This window comes from Chrysemys picta, chromosome 8, assembly GCF_011386835.1.
Source record: "Chrysemys picta bellii isolate R12L10 chromosome 8, ASM1138683v2, whole genome shotgun sequence".
NCBI classification, from domain to species: domain Eukaryota; kingdom Metazoa; phylum Chordata; order Testudines; family Emydidae; genus Chrysemys; species Chrysemys picta.
This window is the reverse complement of record NC_088798.1, coordinates 52,797,817-52,820,550: the sequence shown is the minus strand read 5'-3', so window position 1 is coordinate 52,820,550 and position 22,734 is coordinate 52,797,817. Positions and strand designations below refer to the sequence as shown.

General features: G+C 39.0%; 1 protein-coding gene across 3 annotated transcripts in view; it reads left to right on the top strand.

The window, feature by feature from the left end:
- Positions 1 to 22,734, top strand: part of HMCN1 (hemicentin 1) — a 335,176-nt gene that overhangs the window by 261,145 nt on the left and 51,297 nt on the right. For all 3 annotated transcript variants that reach the window (XM_065554460.1, XM_065554461.1, XM_065554459.1), the window contains exons 58-75: positions 1,261 to 1,422; positions 3,382 to 3,495; positions 3,629 to 3,831; positions 4,105 to 4,186; positions 4,289 to 4,420; positions 4,699 to 4,848; positions 5,798 to 5,957; positions 7,006 to 7,130; positions 8,247 to 8,430; positions 8,620 to 8,717; positions 9,218 to 9,496; positions 10,160 to 10,356; positions 12,610 to 12,691; positions 15,184 to 15,320; positions 19,353 to 19,494; positions 20,568 to 20,712; positions 21,202 to 21,329; positions 21,755 to 21,911. In XM_065554460.1, coding sequence (XP_065410532.1) covers positions 1,261 to 1,422; positions 3,382 to 3,495; positions 3,629 to 3,831; positions 4,105 to 4,186; positions 4,289 to 4,420; positions 4,699 to 4,848; positions 5,798 to 5,957; positions 7,006 to 7,130; positions 8,247 to 8,430; positions 8,620 to 8,717; positions 9,218 to 9,496; positions 10,160 to 10,356; positions 12,610 to 12,691; positions 15,184 to 15,320; positions 19,353 to 19,494; positions 20,568 to 20,712; positions 21,202 to 21,329; positions 21,755 to 21,911 — 2,677 coding nt within the window. The remainder of the gene's footprint in view (positions 1 to 1,260; positions 1,423 to 3,381; positions 3,496 to 3,628; positions 3,832 to 4,104; positions 4,187 to 4,288; positions 4,421 to 4,698; positions 4,849 to 5,797; positions 5,958 to 7,005; positions 7,131 to 8,246; positions 8,431 to 8,619; positions 8,718 to 9,217; positions 9,497 to 10,159; positions 10,357 to 12,609; positions 12,692 to 15,183; positions 15,321 to 19,352; positions 19,495 to 20,567; positions 20,713 to 21,201; positions 21,330 to 21,754; positions 21,912 to 22,734) is intronic.

The following is a 22,734-nucleotide window of genomic DNA, read 5'->3' as shown; positions in this document are numbered from 1 at the left end:
CCAAGACTGCTGTTGGAACTTCAACAGAGTATTTCTGGACTTTCTGATGTTCAGGTTTTGTTTTTAAACTACAGTATTCTTCTGCTATCCTGATTTTCAAACATTTGTTTGTAAACCTGATCTCTGAACTTCAAGACTTTCAAATTTCTGTGGATAACGACAATGTACACATGGTGTACATGGAATTCTCCACTTACACTAGTGGTAGAATTTTATACTCCTGTTGAACAAATGTATTGATCACACAGGACCAGCATATTTAAATTTTAAAACTATAAACCAGATTCACTAGTTGACTCTGGTTGCTGTATGCCTCTTCATGCCACAAAATAGCCATAAACCTGACTTAATGACCACTGCTTTGTGTCACTGAAATGACACAAAGCAGCTGGAGAGTAATTGGAGGATATGACCCAGAACATTTAATCACATCCTTTCGTCATGATCTAAGATCAGGAATCGGTCATCCCCGCAATGGCTATACCACCCAAAAGAAAGCCAGTAACTCTCTCCTGCATTTCTTTCAGAGTTGTTGGTATCAGCTCTGCAGAAGAAACATGGAATCCTGAATTCAGATCTCAATGAAAGGAATATATTTACAAATATTTTGTTTTAAAGTGAAAATTCAGAGTAGGACCAAATTTTGAACTAATTTGTTTTTAAATTAATTTGTGTTTGGGAAGCCCCTCCACACACATAGCAGTATCTTAAACTGCACAGCTAACCAGTTATAAATCATGTCTGGACATGAAAGGAGGGAAAAAACCCTATTCTGAAGGAATCTTTTTGGGGTTTCTCAGTAATGAAAATATTGCAGAAAAAACAGGAATAAAAATACAAAATCAGCAAAAAGATGTATAGTCCTCTTGTTCACCCTGACAAGGTAATCTCCAATTTAGTTATTACAGAGCAAATGTCCTGAGAAATGATTTGCTTTAAAATTCCTGAATCTGGAATTACTCACTCTCCCTTTCAGCACAGGCTAGGTCATCCCTGCCATGTCCCCATACAGGGAAGAAACTGTGGATGCATTGGTAAGGCTTTAGGGAATTGTAGAAAAGGGGATGAGGGCAGGATTGGCTTTAATCACAGTATTTCCAGATACTTGCAGAAAGCTGAGGATTAGTGCATGAGATGTGAGAGATGTTTTTAACTCAGCCATTTGGCAGCACTCAGCAACTCAGCTTTCTAATTGAGGGTCTTTGGGAGTATTGTTTGCTGACACTGCGGTATGTTCTATTACTGTATTTCTTTCTGCAGTTCCTCCGAGTGTTGTAGGTACTAATTTTGAGAATTTGACTGTGGTGGTGAATAATTTCATCTCCTTGACCTGTGAGGTCACTGGCTTCCCACCTCCTGATCTCAGCTGGCTCAAGAATGGAAAACCTATCAGCTTGAATACTAATACTCTCATTGTGCCTGGTGAGGAATCGCTGCTGTTTCTGTAAACTCTGGGGTCTCATCCTTTCCTTTTATGTAGATAAATATGACAGCAAAATGGCGCCAACTTTACTCCGGGTGTAGCTCCATTAAGTGGAGTTATACAAGTAATAAATCTGGCCTCTTATGGTTAAAATATTTTAGAATCTCTTTTGCTTTTGAATGGGGTCACTGTTAAAAGAAACAATCAGGTTGGAAGGATTGGAACAAACAACCGTTTGTGTTGGTGTGGATCAGACTGTTGGACAGCTCATATAGCACAGACTGTTTCAAAGGAACAATGATTGATTGAGACAGTCACTTTATTAACTAAGGATCCAATCCAAATGCCATTTGTCTAGACGGCAAAAAAACAACCACCCTATCACTGACTTCAATGGGAATTGGCCCCTCAACTCAACCCTTAAGAACCTTGCTAATTCCCAGGGGGAATTCATTATTTCCTAAGGGTTTCTAGGACAAAGATACTGCAGGGACCTTAGACAATAAGGGCTGGGACATCTATCAGGGAGTAAGTGGAGTAGGAATTGTTACAGTTCTAGGGTAACTACACCTGTAACTACATCTGTGGTCCACCAAGGGCACCCGCTTTACGCTTCTGGCTCCCACTTGTCACCTCTCTTGGGAAGAGACCCATGTCTCACTCCCTCCTGACTGGGGAGTTTAAGGCTGCACAGCTCCTTGCCTTATGCTGTGATATCCCCAGCAAGCCAGACTGCTTAAAAGGACAGCACCTCTCTGAGGGCTATGACCAGTGTATTGCCTGCAGCTATAAGTTACCAAACAACTTCTTTAAGCAAGCACGCTTTTTCTTAAAGTAAAAGCATTACAGAGAAAAATATTAAAACAATAAAATACTCTGCATGCATGCTAAAAAGCTTATGGGAGGTTACCCTCAACTCCAGCTTAGGGCTCTGGTGGTTACAAGTTCATCTGTCTTTGATCTGGAACCCAACCAAGGTTGGGCAGGTCAACTATCTCTTTATACAACTTGGACCTTTGATCTTGATCTTCTGTAACTGGTAACCAGCAGACGATGACCTTCTCCTCAGAGATAGCTTCAAAAGATTGTGTTTTTGCATAATTGGAGTTGGAGTTTTCCCTAGCCAAAAGTCCATACATGTCTGGCATATTTTCAGTATAGTCTCCTGAACTCCCAGGTCTCACATCTGTCACATTTTCCCCCTCGAGAGCTTACATGCAATCCTGGTCCACAATAATACATAACCTTAATATAGTAAGGGTTTTCAAGGATATTACAGGAAGTTGCCCTATTTGTCACAGGAATCATGTCAGGAAACCACCCTGATCTACACCCAATCCTCCACTTCTGATGTTGAAAACTAGAGATCCTAATGCAACCCAATTCCTGCTATTCCTTCCGATTTGACATGCTGGAGATGGATTGGATGGGGTGGACGTTTGTAGGTGTATGGGAAATAACTGACATGGAACTTACTTACTGGCAGCTGGGATGCAGGCCTATGGCCTACAGGCAGATATCTGGACAGAGCTAGTCCATAAATGGGGGAAGTCATGTGAGAGCAGTAAAGGAAGGAGGGGATTGTCGGGGAGCTAAGTGGAAAAGCCATGATTGTGTTAGGAGGGAGGAAGTAGCTGTGAAGGAAAAGTGGGTGAAGAAGAGTATTAATGGGCCAAATTCTCTGGTGAAAGCTCCATTGACTTCAGTGGTGTTTCACCCATTTACACCAGCCAAGAATTTCACCCCAAAATTGTAATTCACTAAGGACATTTCTCTAAGGGTTAGGCAGCGCTAGTCAGCAAGAGCAGTGCTGCTCTTTAGAATCATATGCTAATCTAATGCCTAAATTGCAGTTCGTAGAAAATGTTATTGCAAAATTTCATTTCAGATTAATACAATAACTACAGAATAAATCTAGAAGTTATTTTAGCTCACCTTCTCTCTTTGGATCACTTTAGGTGGTCGGACTCTGCAAATTCCTCGAGCCAGACTCTCAGATGGTGGTGAATACATTTGTATAGCCAGAAACCAAGCTGGAGAAAGCAAGAAAAAGAGTTTCCTTACTGTTTATGGTTTGTTTTTCACTATCATATTAAATAATATTTATTACTATGAAATGAGGACATCTTCCATATTTCCTTAGGTTGATTTTTTCTCCTCCTCACAGAACAAGGAAGAAAATAATTCTTTTAACTTTTTCTCCAGTCCCCCCGAATATTAAAGACCACAGTGGAGCATCTGTTGCAGTAGTGACTGTGAGAGTGGGAATCCCAGTGACCTTAGAGTGTGAGTCCAATGCAGTCCCACCACCTGTTATCACATGGTACAAGAATGGACGCATGATCACGGAGTCTACAAACATAGAGATCCTAGCAGATGGACAAATGCTACAAATCAAGAGTGCTGAGGTATACTAAATTAGTCTAATGCACACCTTGTCACTATTGTTGACCAGTTATTTTTGCTCTTTATATGTCTGACCCAATGACCATTGAAGTCAGTGGGAGTCTTTCTGTTAAATTCAATGGGCTTTGAATCAAGTTCTGATTACAAATGGCAGAGCCTTTTTTAAGTCTAACTATAGCAGAGCCCATGACCACTAGTGGATTCTAGTGTTAAAAGGTCTGTTGTTATCTTCAGGAAAATTGACCCAGTACATAAAAATTCTTTTTCCATTTTAGGTGTCTGACACTGGCCAGTATGTGTGTAAAGCCATAAACATTGCAGGGCGAGATGATAAAAATTTCCATCTTAATGTTTATGGTGAGCATATACCACGTTATCTACAGTAGAATTGAACCAAAGTCAGTTTACTAAGGAATTTGGTAACTAAGGTATTTATGCAGCTGCTGTTCTATTTAATAGTTCCACCAACTATAGAAGGCCCTGAACAAGACTGGATCAACGAAACAATCAGTAATCCTGTCACCTTTGCATGTGATGCTACTGGAATTCCTCCACCAACACTAATATGGCTAAAGAATGGGAAGCATATAGGTAATGTTTTTCCTTCCTGGTTTCACTCTTCTTCTCCCCCACCCCTCCGTTTTCTTTCCTCTAATAGATCATAGTGTGTCTTTCCTGTGGTGTTTTCAGGGTCTATTCTTTTGTTTCTCCTCCCTCCCTCCCCATATTAACTACCCCTTATATGAACTAGAGTGTGATGAAATCTTTTTAAATTTTTGATACATTTATGAATTTTTTTCACAAAATGTGTTTGCTGTTTCTGACTAGTTCTAATACTAATCAACTCTTTCTTATCTGTGTGTTTTCAGAAAACTCTGACTCACTTGAAATACACATTTTGTCTGGAGGAAGCAAACTGCAGATTTCCCGCTCTCAGATTTCAGATAGTGGAAACTACACTTGCATAGCCTCAAATGTAGAAGGAAAAGCGCAGAAGAGTTACATCCTTTCCATTCAAGGTACAGTATGTGTGTGCACTAAACAGAATCATACTTACTGGCCACTTACACTAGCATAAAACTGGTGTTAAGTCCACTGAAGACAATGAAGATGATTTAGCTATATAAAACTGGTATAACGGAGAATCAGTACCATTATTTCTATCAGGCAACCAATAGCAAAAAATAAGGATAACAAAACCTTGCTGCAATGTTATTCAGAAATTGGTATGCAAAAGAATATTCTCTACATCTAATTATACTGCAGTTTGAAAATAATAGGTTTATTTGCTATATTGCACTGTTTCCATATGATCGTTGCTGATCACAGCAACTGGCTCCATCACACTGGAAACTAATGCTACACGAATCTCAGTGTGAGTAGAACATTGTGGAGCCCAAAAGGGTTTCAGGAGCAATGGTATGCTATGGCTCTTTTGCTAGGTGATGTTTGATGCCAAAAGGAGGTTATAAAGGAAAACTGACACACATCTTCTTTATGAAAAAAAAAATCAATGGAGTAACGGAATAATGGTTAGGACTGAGTAATGTGTCACTACATCACCAGGGACACTAAGCATTTGAACATATGCTTAACTTTCAGTGTGTGAGTAATCCTGTGGACTTCATTGGAGCTACTCACATGTTCAGAGTTAAATATGTGCTTAAGTGTTTGCTGCATCAGGGTATCCAATAGATTTTATTTGCATAGCTATAATAGATGCTAAAGGTAGCATTATCTATTATTATCAATCTGCTGAACATGAACAGGTTACTGCACAAACTGGAAGGATTATCAAATGGTTAAAGTTGATTTTTCTAGTCACCTTTGTAAACATCCCATCAGGAGGAATATATACATACCCTGTTAATTTGATCTAATGGGAGAAACTCCATTGAAATAATGGAGTTACTCCTGGTTTATCCCCATTTAACTAACTGATTAGAATTTCACCCCCTCTCCCAAAAGTTCCTCCAAATATTGTTGGATCTGAAATGCCAAGTGAAGTCAGCGTCCTCCTTGGGGAAAGTATCCAGCTTGTCTGCAATGCCAAAGGAATTCCCAGACCTGCTATTCAGTGGCTTAAAGATGGAAACCCAGTTACCAGAAATGAATCACAAAGAATAAAGTGAGTAAAAATAAAACCCTGTGTTCTTTCAGTCTGTCACCTCCTCAAGGCATAGGCAGAAGAATTATAAAACTATGAGCCTGAATAACCTAACTTTAGTAAGTGACATTGATCTTTTCTGTCCTTAATTTCTATAATTCTAGGATATTTTGTTAATTATGTAGATTTGTTGCTCATCTGTTTTGTTTTATATAATATATCTAGCTAACCAAATAGTGTTACAGATGTTGTTTACCCTCTCTTCTGCCTACTTCAGAATAAGTAGCTATACACAAGGTAGATCTGATACATACATGATTTGTGAGACAACGTACCAGACCCTTAGGACAAGCTGTTTGGTGCTGATACAGCTCAGGGTGTAGAGGGGCACAAATGTTGCTTGTAAGCCATCTTTATGTCTTTGCAATTGTGGGGATACCAGGTCCACTCCAGAGGCACAATTTAGAGTACCCCCAATGGCCTATACAACTAGATAAACAAATCTGGGAAAGTGACATGATATCTTACTCAAAGTTTTTATTTTTATTTTTACATTTATTTTTATTTTTATTTTATTTTGATTTAGTTGGTGTTGGTCCTGCTTTGAGCAGGGGGTTGGACTAGATGACCTCCTGAGATCTTTTCCAACCCTAATCTTCTATGATTCTGTGTTTTAAGTATTTCAGAGATTGGCACATAATATCCCTAAGTTTCTTATTTAAATAGTTGTTCCTATCAGATGAGGTTTAAGAGGTGGGAGCTGTATGTAAAAATACTCTGAGAATGATGGACACATTTTGACTGCAATTGGATGGAACTGGATCTAAATGGAAGCTAAAATAGCTCAGTCCTTAAACCAGAATTTTATGAAATACGTTCATAAAAATAGATTTAAAAACAAATTTCTCTGGGAGCCAAAATTTTGAATAGAGTAATAGATTTATAACTGAATTTCCATAGAAAGTGTGTGGGGAAGTAATTTAATTGAAATGTACATACTAGCTGTTTATTTACTTTTTCTTATGACATGGCAAACAAGCTCATTGTATTCTACAACCTTTTTTTATAGAGTGACTCCAGATGGCAGCACCTTAAACATTTTCGGAGTGCTCACGTCTGATGTGGGAAAATACACTTGTGTGGCTACTAATCCTGCAGGAGAAGAAGATCGAATTTTCAACTTGAATGTTTATGGTGAGTTTTTAAAAAATGTGACAGACTGAAGTCTGACCTATTATCCTGACTTTGTTACCACTCACATGATAGGGCCAAGAAGTGACTGCCTAGGTAAGTCTTATGTATCTATATTCCTGTGTAGTTTGTTGATGTAGATATCATATTGTGTTCTATATAACATACTGCAGCGGATCAAAATGATTGAAACCATTGATGAGTAATAAATTTTGGGATGAACAGAAGTCAATTCCTATGGTATATTCCATAACAAAACAAACCCACCCAAAATGACTTTTTTTTTTTTTGGTGGAGAAAGACATCATATGGGCCTAATTCAATACTTCATTACTCAAGTTTTACACATCTTAGCTCTGTTGATCTCAGTCAAATTATGCCCTCTTAAAATTAGAGTAATGCAGAAGTGAAGCAGGTTTTAAACTTTGTTTTACTCAGGATTTAAATTAATCCAAACAATAATCTGAAATAATTTTGTACCAGATCCTCCTGATTTAATGTCACAACTGAGGACAGTAAGCCTAATCATCCTCTGCCTAACACAGTGTGTAGCCATTTACACCTGTAAAAATGGGTGTCAGGGCTACCAGTTGTGTGAGTGAACAGAGAGTTCTGCTTTTGGGAGTATTTTACGCTCATTTGGCACATGAGTGAATGACTACCCCAGGAGCAGGACTGGGAAGAATCAGGCCCAACAGGACTATTTGTATGGGTAGCGCCAACAAGTATGCTCCTTCATAATGAATAAAAACCTCTTAGTGGGAAAATATGGCACCATGTACCTGTGTGATCAATTGTGGTGAAGTCCGCAAGCAATTTCTGTTAATCTAATCTAAGTAAATATTACTATGTGCACTCGATTTTTAAATATGTAAAGATATATGTAAGTTAGATGTGGCCCACAATTACTAATATCAGAAGGTCTATTGGTTAGCAAGTTTGGACACTCTGTTCTTGCTGAATCCTGTGGGAATGTTTTGTGTGAGATTCTTTTTTTGGTTAGAATAGCAATGCCTGTAACATCTTGCAGTTCAGGACAAGGTGAGCTACGATTAGAACAGGAATAATTTTGAACAGCCAATTTTAACACCTCTCTTATTCACCTGTTATGTAATTTAGTTCCACCAGCAATAGCTAATAATAAAGATGAAGCAGAGAAGCTAATTGCCCTACAGGATGCCTCCATAAACATTGAATGTACTGCTGTTGGCACCCCACCACCACAAATAAACTGGCTTAAGAATGGGCTTCCTCTCTCTATCTCATCCCAGATCAGGTTGTTGTCAGCTGGACAGATTCTCAGGTGAGTTTTCAGTTATCTAAGGTATCTAAGCTAAATTCTGCCCTCAGTTAACCCTAATGCAATTCTGCTGAGATTGGTGTAGGCCAGGGTAGAATGTTGCCCTCTGCAATCATACGCTGTCATATGTCTGGAGCAATGCATTCCATATGGTAGCCATGGATGAGATAACTGCAGCTGTGTTCTTTACAGAATTGTGAGAGCTCAGGTGTCTGATGTTGGTGTGTACACTTGTGTAGCATCTAACAGAGCTGGAGTGGACAATAAACACTATAATCTTCAAGTTTATGGTAAGTTTCTTTGTGATATTAAGTGAAAAAAGTTGCATTTTGTAGTTAATTTTTTAAGTGTAACAGCAGGAGGGTAGAAATCTTCCCCTGATTGAAACTCTCTGGATAATTGAGAACATTGAGATTTTGCCTCTCAGAGGACAAATTCTATTTATTTTCTTATCAACACAAGATTGAAGACTTTACTAAGTAGATATTTGGCAAATGCTTTATATGGAAACTTTAAATTTTGCTAACATTTTTGTAAAGTAAGAGGAGTTGAACCTTAAAACCCTCTTTACTTTTTTTGGCTCAGATAACATGTTGTAGACTTTTCTCCTTTGATTAAATGTGGTGCATTATTTCTACTTGAATTGTAACACACACACACACACACACACACACACACACACACCACAAGTGTAAGAAACCTAGACAATTTAATTGCTTAACAGGGCATTTATTTTATATTAAGAATTAGTGTGTGAGTGTATTCCATAATTATATCTGTTTCTCTGCAGTACCACCAACCATGGACAATGCAGGAGAAACAGAGGAAGTGACTATAGTAAAAGGCAATCCAACTTCTATGATGTGCTTTACTGATGGCACCCCCACCCCCAATATGGTATGGCTTAAAAATGGACAACCCCTAAGCCTTGGAACCCATCTGACTATAAGTAATCAAGGAATGGTCCTTCACATTTCAATGACAGAGACTGATGACACAGGCAGATTCACCTGTATAGCATCCAATGAAGCGGGGGAAGTCAGCAAGCACTTTACCCTAAAAGTGTTGGGTAAGTTTTAATTTTACATTCAGACAAGATGAAAAATATGCCTAAAATAGAAACAATAATTTAAAAGTCTTTAGAAATTTAGAACATTTTCAGGAAGTAGTGCTCATGAGATAGCAGAATTAAAGGGATGGAATTTACCTTTGAGTGGACATGGTGAAAATTTGTATATTGGTATTTGAGATTTACAGGTAACAGCAACATGCTAAATATAAATCAGCATATTGATGTACAGAATAATTTGCTTTAACCAGGTAACTTTGGTGTAACAGAAATTAAATTTTAACGGACTAGATCATCAGCTGGTGTAAACTGGCATAGCTTGACGATGTTATACCTATTTCATTTACATGAAGATCTAATACAAATTCTCTTTTACTGTATAGTGTATTCCTCCCAAGGATATCAAAACATTTTACACATACTACTCCAGTCTCACAACAGCCATGTAACAGAGAAAAATAAGATTATGTTTCGCTTATGTTGCTAACCTGAGGCAAAGAGAACTCATGTGAGTTGATCTATGTCACACAAGGAGTCGGTGATTGAGCAGGAATAAAACACATCAATCTGGAATCTACTACTCTAACCATTTGATTGCCTATCATGTTTTATAAATCTGAATTTTTGTTAGTAAAGAACATGAATTGTCTTTCCTTGCTGCAGAACCCCCTCATATCAATGGATCTGATCAACCAGAAGAGATATCTGTGGTTGTTAACCACCTACTGGAGCTTTATTGTATGTCTATTGGCATCCCAGTCCCCAAAATCACATGGATGAAGGATGGGCGTCCACTCCCACAAAATGACAATGTTCATGTCCTGAGAGGAGGAGAGGTCCTTCGAATAGCCGGTGCTCAGGTGACTGACACATGTAAATTAAGTTTCGCTTTGCAAACCCTGGACTAGCTTGCAAAGCTAGGCTCATCACCAGTTTCATGGTACTATGTCTACAGTCTGATTTCAGGCAGGTTTGTACTCTGCACAGCTCAGTTGTGCCTCCACTGCCACTACCAATGCTACCATAGCCAGGGCCAGCTCTGGCTTTTTGGCCGCCCCAAGCAAAAAAAAAAAAAAAAAAAAAACCTGCGGCGCTGCAGATGTACCCCGGCTAGCGGAGAGAGAAGGGGGGCGGCCAGGGCTTCAGTGGGCACTGCCACTCGGCCCCCGCTGCCTGCCGGGAGGGCTCTGCGCTGCTCCGGTCGGCTGGGAGGGAAGGACGCGGGCTGCCCTGCCGGGCTTGCTACTGGGTGCTCCTGTCCTCCACGCCGCCGCCCCCTACAGGGCGGCCGGAGCGGAACACCACCACAAAAAAAAAAAAAAGCGGCTGTGCCACCCTAGGATTGGACGGAATGCCGCCTCCTACAAGCTGCCGCCCCAAGCACCAGCTTGCTCGGCTGGTGCCTGGAGCAAGCCCTGACCATAGCTACACTGCTATTTATCCTTGCACTAGCTTGATGAGAGCTAGCATGAGTAAGTGTACACAAACAGGGAACTAACACCCCTCGTTCATAGACATAACTGTAGTCTTTAAACTATAACCCAGCATAATGCTAAGAGACGCTGTACCATCCCTCTATTGGTGTAAAGCCAAGGTCCTGACAACTTGTGGTCATTAATGAACCTGCAATGCTTTTCCGCGGAGTAGGAGAGTTAATCAGTTTGACTGGCCAAATTCTAAACTGGGTAATGACGTTCTGCCTACGCAAAATCCCCCCTGCAGTTGCACTGGACAAGATATTTTTCACTTTCTGCCTCATTGTTTTGAACCCTGACCCAGCTGCAGGTGCATTGATACCACAGTTGACACTGTGATTTGGCACTTCCCTCTCCTTGCCCAAGCTACTCTCAAATGCATTCCAGAATCCTTTGAACTGCCTTCAGTGGAGCTTCCTGAGACAGCAGGGCAGACAGCACAGGGGACTCTGATGTATCTTCCCCTTCTGTCTTAATTTCTGTATCTACCCTGCTACCTCTCTGTTTTTCTCCTCTTTTCCCTCCCTTTTGGCTCTTCTGTCTATTTTTTGTTTTTCTTCTATTGTCTGTGATCCCTTCCCCCTTGTTTTACACATGGATGGACCACAGAGGCAAGCGAACTAGGATTTATAACCATTTGTATAGGAACTAGGAAAGGAAGTGGTCTGAGAAACTAATAAAGACCATACAAGAAAAAATTCCAATCAACTCAGACAATTTAAACCGAGACTTAACCACCCCCCTAAAAAACTAAAACCACATACCCTAATCACTATGAAGACAGCTGGACTTCAACTTTGTAGTTATCATGCAGTATCATGGGAAGAGTTGGACAAAGACAAATCCAGACTAATATTTTGTTGTTGCTCATATGATAAACCCCTGCCTCCCTCCACCTCCAAGACTTTACACATAACGATTTATGAGGCACAGAAGATAATAAAGATGTTAGTAAATATTTGAGAACTCAAATAATTCTCGGGGGCAGAAAGATACATTGTACAAGAATACCTATGTAAAGGCCAGATTGTGAGAGGTAATTGCATGGCTGTGCAAGAGCAGAGAGAGGGGAGAGCCAAAAAGCTTGTAGGCAGGCAAAGGACCTCTTCATAATAGCAGTCTGTGTGCTCCCGTGCTCTGGAGAGCATAGGCACTGTTAGTGCTACCTTCTCTCAGGGAGCAAGATGCCAAGAAAGGTTTGGGGAGGAGGCAGAGTCCCATTTCCTCCCCTTCGTCCCATGCTGGCCCATTGTATGGGCTGATGCATTCAGAGAACAATCTATTCCATCCTAATGAACTGTTCATTGCAGAGAGCCGCACCAGAAGAGAATGTATCTGCTCGAAGCACATTAGCCCTGGTGCTTTTTTTCTGGGATGCTGCAGCTGCACACCACCTCTACAAAGGGTTGTGGCCTGATGGCCACAATCTACCCCAAATAAAATAAACAAGCTTTCAAATATTTCTGGTTGCTTACTCTCCCAGGAATTGCTTGTCCATTTTCTTCTGTTTCCCTTGTGTTTTTTAACCGATATCTGCTAATCAAAGACAACTGCGAACATCACTACTTCTTTTGCTGTTTTAATTGAATTGGTCCCATATTCTGAAGTTTCTACTAAAGTTATCTGGGTGTCCTTTAGGTGGAAGACACAGGAAGATATACGTGTTTGGCATCTAGTCCTGCAGGAGATGACGATAAAGAATATCTAGTAAGAGTGCATGGTAAGCTTGATCTGGAAACAATTAAAGCATTCTTTAATACTATAAGCCTAATACTGAATTATCTACTGCTTTTAAAAGCTAGAAAAAGTTATCTAGTGAATAATGCCTGACAAAGAAAAAACTCTTTGAGTACCATTTTCAGTGATCTTACCAGGTTTTGGACTGCATCTGTCATTTCCTTTCTAGAACAGAAGATCCAAGGACTAGGTCCTAAGTAAGGACCTCTGTAACAAAGCAGACCTTTTTTAGAGGAAGTGGAGTTGGTAGTACCCTTTAAGGTTATTTAGTTATTAGTCCTTCCCTTTTACAAATTAACTACACTAAAATTATAAAAGGAAAAGGATAAACAAATGAAAGGAAACACTGAGATTACAAATTTAGTAGACAGATGTAATTGATGCACTATACTTAGACTTCTATAAGGCATTTGACTTGGTACAACATAACATTTTGATTAGGAGACTAAAATGATACAAAATCAACATAGCGCATTAAATGGATTAAGAAATGGCTAACTGATAGGTGCCAAAATGTGATTGTAAATGGGGAATCATTGAGTGGATGTGCTTCTAGGATGGTATTTCAGGGATCAGTTCTTCATCCTACACTATTTAACATTTTGAACAATGACCTGGAAGAAAACAAGAAATCATCACTGATCAAGTTTGCAAAAGATACAAAGATTAGGGAATAGTAAATAATGAAGAGGACAGGTCACTGATACAGAGCAAACTGGATTGCTTGGTAAGCTGGGTGCAAGCAAACAAGATGTGTTTCAGTACTGTGACATATAAAGTCACACCTCTAGGAACAAAAAATGAAGGCCATACTTACAGGATGGGGGACTCTATCTTGGGAAAAGACTTGGGGATCATGTTGGATAATCAGCTGAATACGAGCTCCCAGTGTGACACTTTGGCCAAAGGGCTAACTAAGGTGAATCTTCAGTGGAGTAAAAAGGTTATATTATGTATCTTTTTTCCACTGGTGTGACCACTCCTGGAATATTGTGTCCAGTTCTGATGTTCACACTTCAAGAAGTATTCTGGAAAAACTGAAGAGGCTTCAGAAAAGAGCCATAAGAATGATTAGAGGATGGGAAAATCTGTTTTATAGCGAAAGACTCAAGGAGTTCAAGCTATTTAGCTTATCCAAAAGAAGGTTAAGGAGTGAATTGATCCCAGTCTACAAGTACCTATATGTGGAACAAATATTTGATAATGGGCTCTTCAATCTTGCAAACGGAAGTATAACACAATCCAATGGCTGGATGTTGTAGCTAGATAAATTCAGACTGGAAATTAGGAGTCCATTTTTAATGGTGAGGATTATTAACCACTGGCACAATTTACCAATGGTTGTGGTGGAGTCTCCATCACTGACGATTTCTAAATCACAACGGGATATTTTTTGTAGAAGGTACATTCTAGGAATAATTTTGAGGATTTTCTATGACCCATGTTATACAGGAGGTCACAGTAGATGATCACAATGGTCCCTTCTGACCTTGGAATCTATAAATCTGTATACTGAGGGTCAGGAAAACAGAAGTGACAATACACCTCCTCAGAAAGAGGATATTAAATCAAGTGCAGTTACTTAATGTTTGTATATAATATAGCTATTCAGAACATGACACAATTATGATGGAACATTGCAAACTTAGTTATTTAAAATAAAACACAAGCAATTATAATGGAAATCAGAGTAACAAAGAAAGTTAGAGGAATTAATGTCCTTTAATTCTCAGTCAATAAGACTGAGAAGGAATAAAGAGGACAGGATATATGTGTGTGTGTCTGTGTATACACACACACACATTTACAATATACATTTCATATTATATAAAAAAAATAAAAGAAATGGCAGCTGAATCAGTATGTCAGCTCCTCTAGATCTAGAATAGACCTTAGATCTTGTCAATCTAGTCTCTGAAGAATAAGACACTGCAAAATAATTTCCTCTCTGCCCTAGGGAGAAAACTCAGTGTTAAATGACTATATGGTAGCAGAAGTAAATTCACAAAAGATGTCTCACAGATGAGTGAGCCTTCTGCTTCTTGCAGACTTGCACAATTCCTACATGAATTCGTCCTACAGTGAAGAAGTTTTATCAAATCAAGGTTTTGCTTATCCAGTGAATGACTGTTGATGAAGAGGGTTATGGAGCTTGAGGTATCCTGACTTCATCTGGCTAAGTGCTGGTTTCTTCACAGAGAATGGACTTTCAACTAATTTCCATCAGTTAGTGGTTTGTGACGTGCGGTTTTAGGAAGTGGGTTATAGCTAGTCAAATGAGGGTGATATATTTTGCAGATAAAAGCCAGACCTGATATTGGCAATGAAAAGCATAAGCAGTTAATTGTATTGCTGCTCTGCTGGTATATCACAAAACCTTGTTTGAGAATTACACACTGGGATTCTATCCATAGAAATGTTTTAATTAAAGTTCATATTTGTTATGCTTTTCTTATTCTCAATTTTTTTTAACAGTTCCCCCTAACATTGCTGGTGCCAGTGGGCCTCAGGATCTCACTGTGCTGCAGAACAGACAAGTTATATTGGAGTGCAAGTCAGATGCAGTGCCACCTCCTACGATCACCTGGCTTAAAGATGGAGAACGTTTACAGGTACATTTGCTATGTTATTTTCACAAATTTGTCGCATCTTTGCATTCTGCACAAAGGGCATGAACTTAAATTTCTGATTCTACTCACTTGCTCCTTCAGCACAGTTGAGCTGTGGTCCCTTGAGGTCAAGAGAAGGTTGTTGAGTAGCCCTGGTCCAAATACAACTTGACTTAAACAAGTACATGAAGACAGTGACCTCATGAACTGGTCATCCCGCTGTGATTTGTTCTCTTTTCCTTTAGGGGGATCCCTTGCTCCTCCTGGATCCTTTGAGCAATCCTAGAAGCCTTCGGTATACTCCTGAATGGCTTCCCAGGAAAGGTAGCTGAGAAAGATTACACTATACATTTAACTTTGGGTATATTATGAATCTTCATATTCTAGTAACATTTAGAAAGGAAAGAAATTTCTTTAAATTGAAGAGAAATAAGTAGCTTACTTTAATCTCTGCTAATCATCACAATTTTGCACCAAATGCACCTATTGACTCAGAATTTAATGCAGTGTCAGTGAGGCATCACATCCTTATTGGTTAAGTCAAAGGAGGAAGAACAGAGTAGTTCAACTGGAGACTTTTCTATTGCTCCTCATCCATTGTAGGGCAACATAGATTTTCAATCACATAGCCCTTTCCCAGTGGACTACTTGGCCTTGTCTAATGTCATGTTGGGTTTCCTGGAGACTGTGCTGAGCAAACTCAGGTTTTTGCTTTATATTGGCCCTTTAATTGTTCAGAAAGAAAAAGTTAAATCCATGTGAACCATCAGTTTGTTAGTCCCTTAACTTTGGTCCCTTTCCAGACTTCATCCATGACCTCTTGGTTCACTGTGATCCATTTAGGATGAGCACAGACATTCTTTGTCTGTGTGTGTCTCAAGTGTCCGTCCCCTTGTTGTCTTCCCCTAATCCCCCCCCCTGCACCCCAATAACAGTGGATGATACTTATACATTAAGTTTGAGTTAGCACAAAGAACATGAGTGTTTTAACTGGCAAAGACATGACTGCACCAAAAAAGGTTCCAGTACAAATAGGCTGTTGACAGTTCCAGCTTCACTTGTCCAGTTCCAATAAAAGGAAGAAATGTTTGGAAATAGAGAGTGCTCATGGGATTCACAGAGTGTTCCACTGTCCTCTGTGTGTAAGAAGGTTTCTTTTATTCTCTTTAGAGAGAAATAAATTCCTATCCATAAGACTCTAATCTAATGTATATTTAAAGAACAAATAATATTGGATGCTAAATGAGTACTAGATTATGCCTTTGAGGGATAGTCTAGAGACAGGAAGGGCACCACTTCAACAAAAGCTCCTGCAGTCACTATATCTGAGATAAGCACAATTCCTTTGGGTGCTATTCCTTCGTGGTACATAGTTGACCACTTAGGTCACCTGGTATTATTTCTACTTCTTACGTGGATGACAAGCTTTTATAAACAGGAGGCTGGAAAGAGATTGGAAGAAGGCAGCATGAATGCTTCTGACATGTACCTTCCTGGAAAACATATTTGCAAAAGTATTTGAGGCTTTTGTCAACATTCCTATGTTTAAAAAGAAAAGAAAAAAAATCATTCATACAAGTGTTTGCAGAAAACAAAAATTAAGATGTTTTGCGAATAGTGTTGAAAGATAATCAGTTATTCACATGACATTTGGGAATTATTTTTGAAGTATTAACCAGCCCCACTATGAGCCCTTGAACTGAGTCCTTCAAGTTAGGGTTGAGGCATATTAGCTTGGCAGGATGGTGATGCTTCCGCTACCCTGCACATATTTTGTGGGTCAATAGAGGACTTCAGTCTGCAGAGCTATTTAGAACATCTCAGCTGCACTACATTCACACCATTCTAATAAAAGAACTGTGCAGTCCACACATACCTTTGTAAAAAAATTGCCAGGTGAAGTGCAACTACGAGATTTGGGTTTCCTTTATCCCCCACTACTCTTTCCATGGTTGAGTGTAGCTATGTCAGCACATATCTCCCATATTTCTGGGGCACAGTTATCTTTTTCTTTTTTTGATCTTGGAAGTCTGACTGGAGACAGATCACTTTTGCCTAATAAGGAAAAATGAGATGTTCAAGTTGTGTACATAATTAGCCAAATGCTTTCCTGACCTCAAGGGAGGACTGTCATCCACTAATATTAAAGAAACACAGAGGGAGGTACACCCAGGAGTGGAAAGAGTAATCCTGCTTTGCCTTGGGAAAAGTGGACAGTTTCACAATGAGGAGAGGGAAGTTTTTGGAAAATACCGATTTTTGGATGGTAGTACTTCAGCATTATTTTAATTGAAAATCATAATTGTTTTTAGTTATACCCTCTTATGAGCTTTAAATGAAATTTCATTCCCTACTAGTTTTGTCTTCTTCCATTGGGAAAACTTCAATCTTCTCTCCTATTCTGTCTCTAATAGCCAAATCTTAAATCTTGTGTTTGTTTAATGGTATGTTTGTGCACCATTATCATCTCTGACAGCAGAACAAAAGGTGTATCTGACATTACTATACTTCTAGGAATGGTTTGACTGCGATATTTGGGTTCACAAGGAATGTAGGATCAGGCCCTAAGAGTATTAACTAATAGATACATTAGAGAGGCTTGATTCAAAGCCCATTGAAGTCTGTGGGAGTCATTTCATTGACTTAATTGGGCTTTGGATCAGGCCCTAACAGAGCAGTAGATTTTGTTTTTTAAAGATAGGACCCAGTGGAGTTTTCATTATCACGAGGATTATAATTAAAGTACTGTTTGGGAACTAAACTATAATTTTCTTGCCTTTGTTTTGTTATATATATATGGTACTATATTTAAAACTACTTAGTAGCATTGACAGTGAATTAATTTCTATTCTATTCTATTCTATTCTATTCTATTCTATTCTATATATATAGAATAGAATAGAAATAAAAATATGCTTTTAAGGTCATAGCAATTGTGCTGAAATATATAAGAGGAGTAAATACAAATATACAAAAAATACCAGTTATTACAAATATGAGGCATTTTAAGGAGCCTCTGCCCAAGTGCTTGGCAATGGGAGGTGGCTTATTTCATTTCTAGGGCCCCAGTGCTGCAATCTGTTCTGCATGGGTGGACCCCTTTGACTATGGGAGACCCTATTGACTTCAGTGGGGCTCTGTACTAGCCTGGAGTCCACCTGCAGAGAAGGAGTTGCAGAATTGGAGGCCTAACGGTAGTGACCAAAAGCAATTCACATCTAATAGCTGTTTTTGCACAATCTGTTCACACTCAGTGCAGTGCCAAACAGACAGGGATCCGTACCACCTCTGACATCCTTGCAGGCAGTCTCAATGTAGAGGCTAATCTGTTGCATAATGGAAATGATTCTTTTAAGTCAAGGCTGTGGCACATTGAAAGAGCAGTGTGGGAAAGCTTTTATTTCTTCTACCAATGATATGCCTGGGTGTGGATAAAGAATGCAATTCAATTTCATGCCATCAAACTGCCATCTTACATGAAAACCAAAAAAAAAACATTTATAATTAATCATTTTGGTCACAAATTCTAATCTTCAGTTCAGGCAAAATTCCTGAGTAATGAATTCATGATTGAGTCTATAATTTGCCATCAATATTTTAAAACTCAACTAAATTTTCTAAGAGATGTAACAGAGCCTTATTTATTGTTACATGCAGTGTTGAGGAAGCTGTGTCAGTCCCAGGATAAGAGAAAGACAATGTGAGGCAATATCTTTTATTGGATCAACTTTTGTTGGTGCAAGAGACAAGTTTCTGAGTTTACACACAGCTTTTCTTCAGGTCTAGGAAACTGCTCCAAAGCTTGTCTCTCTCACCAACAGAAGTTGGTTCAATAAAAGATGTTACCCCATCCCCCTTATCTCCCTTGTTTATCTTTGTAACTTCACCAAGACAAATGAAGTTAAGCCATCAATGAATTTGACCCATTATGTTCTTATGGCCACCCTATCAAACCTCCTATTACTTTGTAACATGAATTTTCAGTACAATTGAAAACCATGGTAAAATAAGTTCTACTTGTTGAACTTTCCGTAGGCAACTCCTCGAGTCCGCATCCTATCCAGTGGCCGATATCTGCAGATCAATAATGCTGACCTAGGTGATACAGCGAGCTATACCTGTGTGGCAAGTAACATAGCAGGAAAAACTACCAGAAAGTTTGTGCTGACTGTAAATGGTAAAGAATATGGATTAATTCTTAACTATTATAATCTTTGCACAGTATGTCTGAGAGTTGGAAAAGGTGGAATATGTTTACAGGACTCCTCACAACCAATAAGCAAAAGTATAGTAATTTTGTTAATATATCAATCCAAAAAATACTTTAAAGAATGTTTTAAGATAGCCCAGGGAACTTTCCTTCTGCCCCCATGTGTGTTTGTGTTATAAAAGTCACATTAGGGCCCATGTCCACAAAGATATTCCACTGAAATCAGTGCCAGTTAGAAGCCTAATGCCATTGTAGGTCTAGGGTGAGGTGCTTTGCAGAGATGAGGCATTTGGTTTCCGTTGAGCAGGGTGATGTCTGAATTGCTTCTATCGCATATTTTTCTGGTTGATGCATGGAACAAAATGAATGAACAGCTCTGAAGGGAGGCTAAGCATAGGACCTTCCTGGCCACACATAAATTTCCCATTAAGATTGTTAACATGGCTCATGGTGGGTTTTTCTCTTATTAAGACAGGGCCATACTACTACAAGACACTGCAGTCTGCAAAGGCACAGATATTAATTTTGAAGTACAGCTATGGGGAGAGGGCTAAGCCCTAATTTCAATCTCTCATGCCAGAGTCAAAATCCTAGATTCAGTTCAAACAAATGGTTTGCGTGTAATAAAACATAGTCTGGAACAGATAGTCTCAATGTCCTACTTGATTTCCTGATTTTTAAAAGATATCAAAGAATTTTAGAATTTTAGAAATGTGGGGCTGGAAGGGATCTCAAGAGGTCATCTTGTCCATTCCCCTGTGCTGAGACCATGCCATGTGCCAGCTCTAACAATTTAAGATCATTACTAGGTGGCATAGAAATCTATCATCTTTTTAATTTGTAAAAGATAAGAAGTTTTTCTTTAATTTTCCATTGCAGCATACCAGGTTTCATGTATTGTATTAAATTTAAAGAAGCTTGTTGGTACACTCATGGGGGCACAATTCCTTTGTCATAGCAGACATTCCCATGGGTCTAATTTAAAACAGTTCAGAATACAGCTCTCTCTCTAATATCATGTGGAATTCTTTCTTATACAGTTGCTCCGACAATCAAAGGTGATCCTCAGACAGTTGTTGTGAATATAAATAAGTCTGTTGTTCTGGAGTGTGTTGCAGAAGGAGTGCCAACCCCAAGAATTACATGGAGAAAGGATGGTGCTATTTTTGCTGGAAACAATGCCAGGTAGCATCTAATGGTCAGAATAACATTCTGTAGAAACTTTTTAACAATGTATTTGTAATAGAAGACTTGGAGTGAAATCTCTTGGGATTTTATTTGCATTAATTTTACATTCACAAACTCAGTATTAATGTTAGTATTCATTCATTCAGTGTGTATTCATTCATCACTTGGATTTTCTCAGTTTAAATGAGTGATAATAAAAATCTCTTTCATAACATATACAAAGCTGATATATTTCCATTTGAAAGTCATTGTAGGAGTCAGTTTTCATAATTACTTTGTAAGGGGTGTAGCAGATGTGATGGAAGACAGACTCAAGGCAGAATGAGTATAATATGTTCAAAAAGGAAAATTATATCTGGCTAAATTAAGGTGCTACACGTTTTGCCTACCCTTGTGCCCCCTGTGTTCTTCTGTTTCTCTTTTCTCACAACTTAGCCACAGTTCCTGCCATGAAAAATTAAATTAATGCCTATAACTTTGTTTTAGATATTCAGTGTTAGAGGATGGTTCCCTGTACATTCACACAGCACACGTTACCGACACTGGACGATATTTGTGTATGGCAACCAATACAGCTGGTACTGAACGCAAGCGAATTGATCTACAGATCCAGGGTAAATATTTCTTTTTCAGATAAACACAAATGTTCTACAAAAACTGGACACATTGGATTTCTTGATTGTTGCTGAATCTTGAAATCTATCTTTATTAATAATGGACTGGAACAGCAGAAAAGCAACTCAGAGCCTGCTTTTCAAGTACTAGTTGTTTTTTTTTTTTTTTTGTAAGCCCTTAGAAATTCTGCATGTTATGAACACTGCCTAAATATTTGTGAACAGAAAAAACAGTTGTTCTTTGTTAACTGGTGTGTGTACATGAACAGAATATACACAGAACTGAGAGACATTCCCGAGTGCATTTTTTTGGCAAATTTATAAATGTCAAATGATCCATGCTACAGAAAAGGATAGTTTCAAATAGTTCAACTTGAAAAAATATACATTCTCTTAAAATTACCTGGGCTTCATATATTCTTTAGTTCCTCCATCTATCGCTCCTGGACCCACCAATATTACAGTTACTGTAAATGTCCAAACCACCCTGCCCTGTGACACCACTGGAATCCCCAGGCCAGCAATAAGTTGGAAGAAGAATGGGCATCTCCTTAATGTTGATCAGAATCAGAATACATACAGGTGAGAAATGCTCTAATCTTTGTTGTGGGCTAAATTCATCTCTGGTGCAAATCTATTCTGAGATTGGTCTGGCCTATTTTAATTTAATTTAAAATTTGCTTTTAAATAAATAGACAAACTTCATTGCATGACTGTTAGTAGTACTGAACTGGTTTACTGGTGAACTGGTTTAAATAAAACATTCTTGCCACCTGATGTACACATGTTTAGTAATAAAGTTCTACTCTTTGCCTTGTATTTTAACAAGGTGTGCCTATTTGCATTTGACTTAATGTTTTTTATTCACCTCTAAGATCCACTGAAGAGGTCAAAATAATGTAAGATATGCTCTTTTCATGGTATTTATGTTCCTGGTTGGTGGAAACATTGAGAGAGAGACACTCAGAGAGAAACACTCAGACATCCCATTTGTATATGGGCCCTGTAGACCCTGGAAACATTTAGATTTTGCCAGAGTGAGGTACTAACTTTTGCTAAGAGCAAACTATTGCAGCTCAGAACAGCAATTAGTTCTCAGTTTGCAGCTGTTTGGCCAGATGAGACACAATGATGCACAAAGAATGGCCACGGGTGAGAAAAATTCCTGAGGATCCCCTGGAATGGTATGGGGTTTGCTCCCCGGCTGAAAGAGTGGTGGGAGCAAACCCCATACCATTCAAACCCTGTGGCTTTATTACTGTGGAACCCCAGTGTCTCATATCTCTACCCTCCACCAAAGCCAGGCTGCGAGGGATTCTCTCTGGCCAGGGCTGACCTACAGGAAAGGGATGGTGGGAGAGACACTTTGCTTTCTTTTGGCCGTGACCCCACCAAACATTGGCTC